This window comes from Ischnura elegans, chromosome 12 (assembly GCF_921293095.1).
Source record: "Ischnura elegans chromosome 12, ioIscEleg1.1, whole genome shotgun sequence".
In the NCBI taxonomy this organism is placed as follows: Eukaryota; Metazoa; Arthropoda; class Insecta; order Odonata; family Coenagrionidae; genus Ischnura; species Ischnura elegans.
Window position 1 is genome coordinate 87,133,136 of NC_060257.1, and position 13,966 is coordinate 87,147,101.

At 40.2% G+C, this 13,966-nt stretch overlaps 1 protein-coding gene across 1 annotated transcript in view; it reads left to right on the forward strand.

Annotated features, from left to right (window-relative positions):
- LOC124168744 (nuclear receptor subfamily 4 group A member 2-like) overlaps positions 1–11,425 on the forward strand; it is a 117,468-nt gene extending 106,043 nt beyond the window's left edge. Inside the window, exons 5-10 of the mRNA XM_046547012.1 lie at positions 109–514; positions 1,093–1,401; positions 2,903–3,263; positions 4,844–5,085; positions 5,682–5,860; positions 6,628–11,425. Of these exons, the coding sequence (XP_046402968.1) occupies positions 109–514; positions 1,093–1,401; positions 2,903–3,263; positions 4,844–5,085; positions 5,682–5,860; positions 6,628–6,884 (1,754 nt within the window). The 3' untranslated portion in view covers positions 6,885–11,425. The remainder of the gene's footprint in view (positions 1–108; positions 515–1,092; positions 1,402–2,902; positions 3,264–4,843; positions 5,086–5,681; positions 5,861–6,627) is intronic.
- Positions 11,426–13,966: the final 2,541 nt, after the last annotated feature.

Consider the following 13,966-nt stretch of genomic DNA (forward strand, 5'->3'; position numbering starts at 1 on the left):
CTCGTCCCGAGGAGTCGGCGCCACTGTACCCTATGGACAGATTTTTATTTTAGTAAATCGTTCTCCATTAGTTAATCTCAAACCATCAATTTTTTTCTATTTTCGCAGGTGGCCAGCCTGAGGCCAGTGCTTACGGCTCCGAGTTCGGCTTCGGTGGCGCCCTTCCGGAGGCGTCCGTGTTCTCCGGGGGCTCTTCCACCTACAGTCCCCCGCCGCCCCTCCTGCCCCTGCAGCAATCCACGCCCGCCCACTACCCGCAGTCCTACCTACAGCCGCCCCCGCCACAGCAGCAGCAGCAGAGGGCTTTCGAGGTGATGGAGGGGGCCCTGCAGCCGCCGCCCCCGGCCCAGCAGCTCCTCCTGCACCCGCCGCCTCCGCCCCCGCCCGCCTTCGCCCCCGCCGTGCACGCAATGGCCATGCCCGGACACCAGCAGCAACACTTCTGCGTGCAGCAGACCACGCACCGGCAGAGGAGGGCCTCGCTACCAGTGCAGAGGAGTGCGGTGGACCACACGTGAGTGCAGAATTTTGGGCTTAAGATTCAACGAGGCTTGGGACTCCGCGAATGTGCGTGGTTTAGATGATGGGATTTCAAAGTCTCAGTCTTCTCTAATTTTGTGTAGATGAAAGCATTGTCTGCAATTAACCTGAGTTCGTTTACGTGCTTAATGAAAGAAAGTGGACCGATTACGCTACCTTGTGGGACACCAGATGTCACTTAAACAAAATCAGAGCCACGGGCGGAGTTTAGAAGGGCAGCAAGCCTGCCGGAGATTTGTGGGCTATTGAATACCTCCCCCCCCTGGTAAACGGGGTCCACCCCTGGAAATTTTGTTTAATTACCATCTGGAAACAGCATTTTAAGGACTATCTAAGACTAAAATATGTTGACATTTTCTACATTTTCGTACTTTTTCGGACAAATTACCATTTAAGTTGGGGGGGTTGGGTAGCTAATTTGGTTGTTGGTAAAAAGTTGGTAAGAGCTAATTGCTTCGAGAACTAATATTTTTTGCCGAAAGTATTCCTTATTATTATTATGAAATGTATTCGTTATATTAATGCTTCTCTTTTGTCTTGGCGTTTCAACAGCGAGGTGGTTCGTCCCGTGAGCGTGGGTGGTGTGGCTGGCACTCTGCACCACGGCGCGGCGTCCTCTCCTGCTTCCTCGTCCGCCTCGTCGTCGCCCGCCGCCGCGCCCTCGCCGCACCACGACGCCGCACCCAAGAAGGCCGCACCCGCCACCCGCACCTCCCCGCCCCCCGCCACTCCCTCCACGCCTTCCGCCTCCTCCACCTCGCCCTCCTCCACGCCAAACAACAACACGCCCTCCTCACAGCTGTGCGCCGTCTGCGGAGACACAGCCGCATGCCAACACTACGGAGTGCGCACCTGCGAAGGGTAAGCAACAATCATTATGTATTTGTTACCTCATCGTTATCATACCGATCGTTTGTACCTCAATAAACTCGAATTTCTCCGTGTGCTACCCCGTTTGATTATGCAATACCTCCGAATAGATGTGTTCAGCAGGTTTGCTTATACCGGTAGACACTCCAGTCCCGTACGGAACTACAAGTTGCCTTCTTAGGTGGGGGTTAGAGACTTTAGCGTGACCGTATACAGAAGGAATAATTCGAATGAAGACCAATAGTCTTCTCCTCAGTACGGTTAGTGCTCCCCAAGTACTTTTATGTGGAAACGGGATCAAACAAATATTTTGCGGTGGCGCTGTAATTGAATTTGCAATTTGTTTTAATCATAATAGTTATCCATTTGAAATATGGATTGATTAAACTCCGTACAAATATTTCCTGGAGTCTTTTTGCTTTTTTCTAGAAAAGAATCTGAACTGTACTCATTTTTAACCCTACCCAATGAGTATTTTTGGAAAAGGAAGTCTTTGATCGAACACCCTCAAACATCAGAAGGAATTCTTCGTCTTATCTGCGCTGAAAATTACTGTAAAACATTTTTTCGGTGAAAAGTTTACATGAAATGACACAAAATCAGCTGTCGTCAAAGTCTCTGTTTCTCTCTACGTTATTTAGTTGTTCGTAAACAAACTCAAGTGAGCAGAATTTCTGCGCCGTCAGTAAATTCATTAACGCCCAAGGCGTAAAAATGGACATTTAGGAAGGAGGACGAGAGAAGACTGCAGGCATTCGAGTGTTGAGAAGGATAGAAAAGGTGAATTTTATGTAGAAGAGGTGGAAGGACGAAGTGCTGGACATGGTGGGTGAGGAGAGGCAGCTTTTAGATGAGGTACGGAGGAGACAGAATGTATGGATGGAGTTAGTGCTTAGCGGGGAGGGGATGTTGAAAATGGTGTTAGAGGGTAGAATGTTAGGGATACGAGGAAGGGGAAGGAAAAGAATAGGATTTTTTAGATAGATTGAAAGGAAGTAGTAGGCGTTACAGTGAATTGAAGAAGGCAGTGCTGGAAGAAAAGGGAGGCTCCCAGATCACTTTTTTAAGTACTCCATGGAAACCTACCTTAACACAGTGCATGCTACGGACGTAATATTACGCTATCCGTCTTTTGAAAAGTCGTACTTTGCCATTTTTGAACTAATTGTAAGTGGGACTAAGAAAATGAAAACAAATAGATGCAAAATTGATGTGTTTAAATTGGTACTCAACACCTATTCCACGCATCAAAGGTTGGTTGTTAAGAAATAACACAAAATTATCGAAAACGGCCAGCACTATAGTGCAGATCTACAGTACTAAGGTCAGCACAGTTAGGGTTAATTGGTAGAATACTATAATAACAATGAAAGAAAATTTGTTGGATGCTTTCGTTTCAATTCAGTATTGAGTTTGCTTGGAGACTTCTGCGATTTTTGCTTCTTTTGCTGTACTCTAATCGAATTTCTGTTTTGGTTTTGTCTGGGTGCAGGTGCAAGGGGTTCTTCAAGCGCACGGTGCAAAAGGGGTCCAAATACGCTTGCCTGGCGGACCGCGCGTGCCCCGTGGACAAGCGCCGTCGCAACCGCTGTCAGTTCTGCCGCTTCCAGAAGTGCCTCTCCGTGGGCATGGTCAAGGAGGTGGTGCGGACGGACTCGCTCAAGGGCCGCCGTGGTCGGCTGCCGTCCAAGCCGCGCTCTCCCCAGGGGGGGCAAGGGGGCCAGGGCGGTCAGGGGGGGCAAGGGGGGCCCAGGGAGTGCTCCCCCCCGTCGCCGCCGGTACCGCTCGTGACTGCACTCGTCCGGGCGCACGTGGACACAACGCCGGACCTGGCAAACCTGGACTACTCTCTGGTGAGCTTTCGGATGGAATGAAATTATCACAAAACCTTTCGCGCGCTTTCGGATGAAATAAAATACAGTGAAACCTCGGTTAGCGAACGCCCCTGATAACGAAAAGTTCGGATGACGACCAAAAATTTCGCTAAAAATTTGCCTCGGATAGCGAATAAAAATTTCGGTTAGCGAACAGATGCGTAGCGGACATGTTTGTGTTCGGTGCTGTGCGATCCCAAATTGATACAATGGAATACAATGTCTACAATAGTAAGGCTACAAGTAACACAATGTAATACAATACCTACATAGCCTGTAACTTTCATGTAATAGCGAGTCATTAGTAGCTAGGACCCAATCATTCCTATTACCTTTATTTCTTATTGGGAAAATTGTTTCGGATAGCGAACATTTCTGATAACGACCAGCTTTCTGGAACGGGTTGTGGTCGTTATTCGAGATTCTACTGTATCACAAAACGCAAAGGTTTCACGGGTTTCCACCAGGTTAACCGTAAGCTAGGGTTACTTCGGGATCAGGGTAACTTTGGCTCACACTCTAAAAAGAGATTTAATATTTCGAAACCGTTCTGCACCCTAGTACCAACAAAAGGATTATATCTCGATTTAATATTTATCGTAGTATACACTGCATATATATTATATCTGTATAAAATACATGCAAATGTCCGCTACCACACAGATAATATCTAGATATTATGCATATTATATCTGCTGCCATAATATGGATTTTGTATAGATTAAATACGTATAACTGTCGTAAATCTGTATATTATATTATTATCTTATACATGTCTGATGATCCTTGGTTACGCCGAAAGGATATCATTTGATGATGTATACAAGAATCTTTCAAATATACAGATATGATCCTTTTGGAGTTTTGGTACTACTAGGGCACTTGTGTTTTGAAAAAATTCACGAGTTCCACCACACAGGGTTCTGTCCATCATTGTTAGCCAACTTATCAGGTTTTTTGCTAAAAACCAACTCGAGTGCAGAATACTCTGTCAGCAACCCTGGTAACCTTCGTTATAACAATGTGCCAAGAAAACAAATGATTTTTCATCCTTGAACGGGTCTGTTCAAATATTTAGTATTTATATATTTATGGTTAAATTATCCCTGCAAAGATTATTTCTGCAACAACTTCAGTAACTAGTTCCTTCCCCTGCAGTTAAATTCCTCCATCAATTGATTCATTAGCCATCTCCTCATTTTTGATTTGATTGCAAAAACTTGATACCTTACTTTCAAATTTCAAGTATTTAGCTTGCATTGTTTAAAAAAAAATCAGTTTCACACTCTATTCATAGCATCAATGTTGATCGTGAAAATGCCACAAGTCTCATTTTATGATGGAAATTTTGAATTCTTCACCATGTAGCTGGTGTTTTTTTTACATTTTCTAATCTTTTCATTGCCCTAATGATTAACTTTTTGTAACAGCACTTATTCTTTTTAAGCCATTTTCTCTTTATACTTCTTGTTAGTCAGAAAAATATTCACAGTACTGTCACTACCTTGAAAGAATTGATTTACTATTCTTGTCTAACATTTGGACCTGTTCTTCTTCAGTACCATGAATCTCCTCTGTACAGCGATGGATGTGACAGCTTAGGTGACGAGACCGACCCAAATGGAGGTCAAAGTGAAGCTGAGAAGGTCGAGCAGTTCTACAACCTCCTCACAACATCCGTGGACGTGCTCCGGTCCTTTGCCGAGAGGATTCCTGGCTTCAATGACCTTTGCCGCCAAGACAGAGAACTTCTCTTCCAGTCCGCATCCCTGGAGCTCTTCGTCCTGCGCCTAGCTTACCGGTTAGTGTCACCACTCCCATAAAGGGATTTGAACTTGAAGACAACTCAGAGTCACTGCATAACATTCAATTCTCCTTATTTCATACATCCTGCTGAATCTTTGGGGATAGGGTTGCAAATATTATTCAGAGGGAGCTTTTTGGCTGTACTTTATTCTTTACCTGGAAATAAGATTAGATGTTCAAAGCATTGGCTCATTTTCATCAAATAGCCCACTCAATCATCTAAAAATCCCTTTCTGCTTTAGTTAATAGATAATTATCATCGCTTTTTTCATGTAACATATTTGTCAATAGTATGACCATTTTAAATCATATGCATTTATTGCTCTTTTCGCTGAGTTGGTTAAAGCAATATCTTTTTTGAAATGGATAAGATTTTTGGGAATTAATATAGCTCACACATGTTGTGACATTATTCTTTTGATTGTTCAATCCAAAATGAGAGGTAAATTTGTTGGGATGAAAAATGGTTTGTAGCAACTTTTAATAAAAAAACTGGATGGTGAATCACTGCCATTTATATGATAAAATTTTAATTAAATATCCACTTAAACTTTATGTCCACTTTAACTTTATGTCCATTATCTTATACAGGACAAAGCCTGAAGATAGGAAGATAACATTTTGCAATGGAGTTGTGCTTGCAAGAGAGCAGTGCGAACGGAGCTTTGGCGACTGGCTACATGGCATCCTGGCCTTCTCAGCTTCTCTCCATGCCATGCAGATTGACATATCAGCTTTTGCCTGCCTGTGTGCACTCACCTTAGTTACCGGTAAGTTTGCAAAAATGCCACTATTCCATTCTTCATATACATGACTATCCCTCGCTTAAGTACCGGAGCATAACCTTAAAAAAATGAAATCTTCTGCTGTTAATATATCAGTTTGGTATGAGAAACCTGCACTTATGTCAAATGCAAACAACATTGCTATTTCTGTTTCTCAATTTATGCCATTTATTATAATCACACATGCATAGTTATTGTTTTTACAGTCCATACCAATGCATCAATTAGAATTAATGGCATCCTTAAAAATAATGCCTAATGTTCCTGAATTCTAATGAGTACACCCTGATTATTTTTACAAGTAAATTTCTTCCTATGTACTTGCCAGAGGGCGTGTTGCCAGTGGAATAGCGGAATAGCCAGGGGGGAGATCCAGGGGGTCCAGACCCCCCTTGAAATATAAAAACACAATTACATATTTTACTTCAAAAAATAAAACAACCACCAACATTGATAAAAGAAGCTGTGAAAATCTTCATACGAAAAAAAATAAAACAACATATTGAAAAATCATGAATTTATAGAATATTTCTTCAACAAATGAAATTTTTTCAATTATGAAAAGTGTTAAAATTAGTTTAAAACCCATTACTTAGTACCCTGTTTTTCAGAAATTTTTCCCCCTGGTTTTGGACCCCCCCCCCCCCCCCGTAAACGATATTCCTGGCTACGCCACTGCTTGTTGCCTCCACATCTATCGAATATCTAGTTGCATTAGTCACATCATTAATTTCTTCTCCTTCATTTTACAGAACGTCATGGCTTGAAGGAGCCAAAACGAGTGGAGCAGCTTCAGATGCGAGTCATCGGCTCCCTGCGAGACCACGTCACATACAATGCGGAAGCATCGCGGAAGGCACATTACTTCTCCCGCCTCCTCGGAAAGTTACCTGAACTCCGTTCGTTGAGTGTCCAAGGACTCCAGCGGATCTTTTACCTGAAGCTTGAGGACCTCGTCCCCGCACCACCCCTCATAGAGAACATGTTTGCGGCATCCCTCCCGTTTTGAAGGGCATGATGGATTTCCCCCATACCTATCAATTAAGCAATCCGAGAGTGGCAGCCATTTGTCGCTGTCACTTTGTTTACCTGCCGGCGTGGAGTGCCAGACGAGTGAGTCATCCAAGAGAACCAGAGTAGCGCCATCTCCCACATATCGTAACCCTAGTGGAGCACGGAAGAGGGGATATGAAATGGACTAGACGTGGAGGAGACACCATTTTGGGGGGCGTTAGGTGATGACGATGACGGTGAAGAGGGGAAGTGAACTGAATGGGATTTATCAGGTGATGTAGACAGGGATTGTATTACCAGTCCTCCTCCTCTCCATATATCCCACACGCAAGACAAACTATTTCTCTCTCCTCGTTGTGTTTTAGTACCCCCTCTCCTCGCCACTTGGGGCGCAAACCACAAAAATATATCCTCTTCTCCTCTGTCCATGCTGCCAAATGGTATGACTCTCTGGTCCAAAAGGTTGAAAACTTTGGCCTTCCTGTATGGTACACAAGCAGTAGGCTCTCTGGTGGTTTCCGATCGAGCGCCCATGCTTTGAGAGAGTGCATTGCGATTCTCGGGCGACTTCTAGCGGAGGCAGTCCTCTTGATCTTTTTAACACTATACACAGACACGCATAGTAATATATAAGTTTATACATATTATATCATGGATGTGTGTTTTCAGCAAAGGCTGAGGTTCCATGCTTTCCGTGGAAGGATGGAGCAAGGATCGTTGTATGTGGGGGGGAGTGGATGTCATCCATGTCTTCCGCGCACCTTTGTTTCAATTATTTTGCGTGGAACGTTGGTCGGTTGGTGGTGAGGAGAGAGATGTTTGATAAATGTAGGTAATAAGTTACCAGGCTTCACGCTCTCAAACCATGAGAGAACGCGAAGTCACCGCCATGGTTAACCAACGTTGAAACCTCCGTTAACCGGCGGTTGAAACATTTTATTGTTGCCCTTGTGATTCCCCAATTGAACCTACCCTAGTGAAAAAGTTAAAAAAATATATACATATATATATATTATTACTTATGGGGAGGTTTTGTTTCAGGGGCCATTTTAGTTACCCATTTTTTTATCTGTGTTTTGCACAGTGTGGATGCCTTGAAAACCCTGGATGGGCTGAGGTAACTCCTCTAAGAATGTTTTGGATCGTTCACCCTCAGCTCCCTTCTTCCAGGACGGAAAAGGTATCCATACATTTTCCCCTTATCAATGCTTTATCCTCAATACTTTATTTTGAGGTGTCAAGCTTATGGGCACATACACCACAAGTACAAAAAGGAGATATTAAACATATCTGTGCATAGACTCCGGTGTGTATGCCAATGATCATGCCATGAGTACATAAATGTGGTCTTTAAGTACATGATGTATAAATTTTGTCTCTCTATATTCAGCATCAGCATTTTTCTCCGAAGAAAATTGTGTGTGTTATAATTTCATCTTTGCAATAATTTCCATTGCCAACTGATGATACATAATCAGAAGATTCTGTTACTTGTTCACCATTGATATCATAATTGTATATTTTTTGATTTTTAAGCCAAAAATTTTGTGTTACTTGATACTGAAATTTGTTATATTTTTCTATAATAGGACTTCTGAAAGGGAAGGCAATTGCTAAAAAAATACCTATTTAATAATAAAATATGTTTTCATTAAAACTAAAAAATTGTCCTCCAATTGGATTCATGATTGAATGAAAGTGTTTGATCGCCTATTATGCCCAAAGCTATGAAAAATACTGCTAAAATATGATAAATGAATCCATGGTACTATGTGTAATGAATTCCAAAGATGAATCCTGTGAAAATTTGGGCCTTGTCCTGTTTGGAGTCCAAAATATTATTGGTAGGCATAAATTGTTTCTTGTAATCAATCCTGCTCCAAAAAGGATAGTTATTGGCTTTGGATACTCTTGATGCTCAAATTCAGCATCTGTTTTTAAAAGGCGGTACAAACTTACATTATTGAGCTAATAAAATGCCATTTTTATAGCGATTTCTTTTTAAATAAGTGAAAAGTTATGTGTGCTACTTCTCATGATCAAAAGTCCATTTAAGAGAGCTACATATGAATATGAGAACCCTTCACACATACGGTAACAAAAATAAAAGCGTAAAGAACATTTATTTCACTAGCTTGCTGAAGTTATCCTGCCCACAACAATTATAAAATCATAAAAACATAACGTTGTTACTTGGAAAATATTGTCTATTTTCTGCAATCCTTATTTTGCATGCAAATTTTCTCATGATTGAGGGGTTTGTGAAAAAAATGAGTGGATATTTGTGAAACGAATGAATTTGATTGACAAAAAGTAATTGTTGGTCCTTAAATATTTTATTATATAAATATAAATATACTATACACTTTGCCATAATTCTTACATATTGCATACATTTTTAAGTGTCATGTATTTGTCATATCATATTTTTTAATTTTACTATTTTCATATACCATGAAACAGAGCTTAAAGAGGTAGCTAAGTACTTCGTACAAAATTACCATGTTTTCATTGGGATGGAGGTTGCACCTGATGACACGGTTTCCTCTAATGCTTCGAATAATGGAGCATTGGTTTTGTCAAATCAGCTTCAACTGAAATTAAGTGGAGATTTTCTGTTAACTTATATTTGTACTTAAAATATGAATGGAAAAAATGTGTCTTCACATGATGTACTACTGACCTGCTTTTACTATTCAGTATTTTACTAAGCAAAGACTTAGGCTCTTCTGCTGTTTGCAAAACAAATAAGAAATACGAATGCAAGGCTCATATACTTAAAGACGTATAATTTTGTGTAAAATCAGTTACCTCTACGTGTGTTAATGGAGGCCATGCATTGACTTGAAGGCATGCTGTGTTTACTCAAAATAGTTTTCAATTCTTTTTAAGTCACTTCTTCTATTTTATGTGATGTGTGGTGACAACGTTGAATAATAGATATGACTCTGTGTGATGATAAATTTATTTCCCTATGTCGGTCCTACTCTTTCCAAGTCTAATCCCATACCATGAAAACTTTATGAAGATGTATTTTGAAAAAGCACTTTCTTGATGGTGTAAATGTGTACATACAGTCTATTCTGCTTTAAGAATGTAATGGGAGGTGGTTCTGTGATTGTTATGTGAGACGCAGGTTGGATAGTCAATGAAATCCAATTGGATAACGCATATTATGGTTGCCATGAGCAATTGAAAGACGGTACAATGGAGGGTTTGACGATAATGGGAATTTTCCACTTTTACAATGCAGAAAAAGAAGGCGTTTAATATGATTTTTACCTTTGTTTGAAATACCGCTGTCTTCTAAATATCTGTGCTGAAAATGAATGAATATTTAACTACATATTTCCAAATTTGTACTTAAAGATACTATTTTTACATCATTTTGATAGTATTAACTTCAAAATTAAGGGTATTAAGCTTATTTATTATTCAAAGCAATCAGTAGATGCAATAATAAATTTAAGATAGGATGAAGAGGAAAAAATGGAGGGCCTACGTGTTAAGGTTACGGAAAAGAACATGAATAGCTGCAAGTTAATGATTACCACAGGTTACCTCTCGACTTATTTTCCATTGTGAATGTCAACTCTAGGTATATAATTCAATAGTAAAACTTGAAAAAAATTAGGAAATGTTTTGTTGCCTTGTGAATGATATTTTTTTTTGTCACTCACTTCCCAAAATTTTGTCATCTAAGTGTTCCCTCTGAAAATCGGTATACTTGTGTACATGGATTTGCCATGCTGTATGTACAATTGAAACGTTTGCTTTACAATCAGTAATGTTACCGATTTATGCCAGTACAGATTTTTTAAATGTTACCTAATAAATTTGAACACTAATGAATAACAATGATTATTGATGAAACGTTTCATGAGTACCGAATGGCTAATTCATACACTTAATTGATGTAGCTGTGGCCTTTTATGTTTCTGCTTTCACTGTACTTTTATTGCCCGTATTAAATATATTGATGAACAAAAACTATATTGTATTTGTAAAAATTATGAGCACACATGACATTCTGAATTCTTGCACACTGAAGTAAAAAAAACAATTGTGAATTTTTCGAGGAAAATCCTATCAAGCATGATGTGATTGGCGATCATGATTTGTGCTAAATCGATGACTTTTTGCTGTACCAAAGATGGAGAATGCATTATTATTTAACGTTCAAAATTTTTGATCACACTGTGGATTTAACCTGGTACGCAAATTGCCCATGGTGTTATTTTAAATTGTGAAAACAATTTGCATATTTGTAGTGAATTATGAGTGACTATGATGAAGCAGGAATTTTTTTGTCTCTCCATGAATGTTTACCACCATTGGCATCCATTATCACAATACCTGGCTGTTATATAGAGCACATTCCTAATTACCTTACGCATATGATGTTATGCATGAAGATGTATTCGATTACCGGACTTGTATGCTACTTACCTTGGACTGTGTTCTTGACTATGGAACCCATTTCCTTCATAAATGTTTGGTCTTGTTGAAAAATAAAGAGCTTTTCATGATGTTGAACCTCTACTCTTAATTGATTTGCACTTATCCATATTATTTGCCATTATGTCACTTTGGATGGAAAAATTAAAAGAACACCTTGAAAATCTTCCTCCTTGTATACGGATGACGGCGGTATCAACCGGGACAGGAATGACGTGATTGGTCAGGAATAGGGTGGTTTCCTACTATTTTTTTATTGCCTAAATCGAAAGATTATTACTCCTGGAGTACATATTTCATGCTTTTAGATTTTTTAATGACTATATCTATGTTTCGCGATGAAACAAAAGTGAAAAATTTCAAGCGCACAAAAACACGACGGCTAAGTATGAATGCTGGGAAAAGACCATGTGACGTCATTCTGGTTCCCGCTGTTGCCATGTGAGGTGACCTTGGGGCAAGACTTTGAGTGCTGATATGATGCAGGCTGCTAGCAGGTAGCAGAGTACCCTGCTAGCAAGTATCGCTTGGCTTAAATTAAAAAAAGGATTATTAATACCCCATCAAACGAAGAAAACTTTCCGACCTTAGGCATTTTTAATAGGTGATTATTAAGAGATACTTTCCTGAAGTCTGTGCCTCATGCAGTCTGTGCCTCATTGGTAATCTCAGACAATGTAAAACTGCTATCTACCTACATAGAAACTAGGTCCCTGTGATGTCACGTGGAGTGGCATCGCATGGGCCTTTGATGGGGCCATGGGCAATCTGACCTTTTTCAAATGCGGTTAAAATTGACCATTGCCATTCATCTAAACTGGGATTTCTAAAACCAAATAATTTGTATATTATGATTATAACAATGGTGGGTAACGAATCGCAATCAATGACTTTCGTTTTCTTTGGTGAAGGAAACTACCCTATTCCCACCTTTTTCCCCGTTCCTTTCGAATGTTCTTCAGCACCGGTTTCCATGAGGTGCTCAGTGTGTAACCAGTGTCATGGTTCATGGTGGCGTTCAGTCGAGTTTCAATGGCCTCCCTTTCCAGTCTTTCCCAAAATTTGTCTATCCGACAAAGGCCCTTGGTCTTCTCCCAACAGATGGCACGGTTGGAGGAAATACTGTGGTCACCTTGGCTAGTCCTTTTAAACTTTTAAAAATATCAAATTTCACAGTTTTAAAAAAATGAAGCTGCATCCATATAGAGGCTAAACAGCTGGGGAGTATTTTTGTCGAGAATTGGTGGATGCAATAATAGAGTTAAACTTGCTTTGAAATTGGAAATATGCTAAACATATTAATTAGGGATGGTCAGATCTGATACCTCGGATCCAAATATCCGCGGATATTGCCCTTCATCGGATACATCGGATCCAAAGTCGCGAAAGACATCGGATCTGGATCCGAAATTTTAAATAATAGCTCTAGTGAATGCAATGCCCCATAAGGGTGGAAAGAGTTCCGATTCTATCTTCGCATGTGCTGTCGCATGCGATTCTTGTCCTACCCATGAACCGTTATGTTTGAAAGCTCTCACAGAGGTTGCATAGGAGAATTTCAGCCGTGGAAAATAAAAATAGCAAAAACGACTGGCACATAGTGTGACTCTTCCCTAGAGATTGAACAATCATCAGGGGAATCTTAACGTCAGGAATTTGAAAATTCATTTGGATCCAAAAATATTCGATCCAAAAGATCCGGCTCCGAAAATCAAGGATCCGATCTGAATCCGGATCCGATAAAAATCCTGGATCCGTCCATCCCTAACATTAATGCATAATTAGTGAATAAAAACATGGGGATTCACACGCCTCTACCAGTGGTGCTAGGGCTTTCATATAGTGCTACTGTCGACAGGTCTATGCTCAGATCTGAGCATACCAGTCATCATTAATGGGGATCATATATTTTCTTAATTCAGTGCCTTCTTTATTTGGTATGCAGTTCCCATCCATTAAGATACATAGTTATCAGTGTAGTTTCAGAAAACTTTTCAAGATTAATGCAGAGAAAGTTGGGCAGTATGGAAATATGTAAATGTATTTCATTTGCATTTTTTGATATTTTTGTTATTACCATCATTTTTACCTAAAGTGTATAATCTGAAAGTATTTTGTATTAAAAATACATCTGAGGATGCATATTGGAATTTCAAAATACATTCTCACACCAGCATTCGTTACACTACCGATTCCATCCACTATGTTTCTTATGTAGACCAATCCAGTGTCCTAGACAATCAAATTTGTTGCTGAAATAATACCAACATAATATAAACGGGAAATTGGCCATGGGTATTGCACAGACCTCTATACTGATCTGTCTAGAGAAAAATCTGTAGAACATTCTCTCCATAGGATGGTCTTCCATTTCCCTAGGCACAGCACATTCAGTTTCACTGGTGCTATCCCGAGTCATGCTGCCATAATGATGACATTGGTATTTTTCCATCTCAAACCCTTCTGCCCATATCCTCACCTCTGAAGACAACATCAGGTCTCCTAAATGGTGGCAGCTCCATTTTTGGGAGACGTTTTTGACACATGGATGTCAATCGTACCACGTATTTTGAAGATAACTTCGTCTACCAGTAAAACATCAGGTTTTGTACAAAGAAT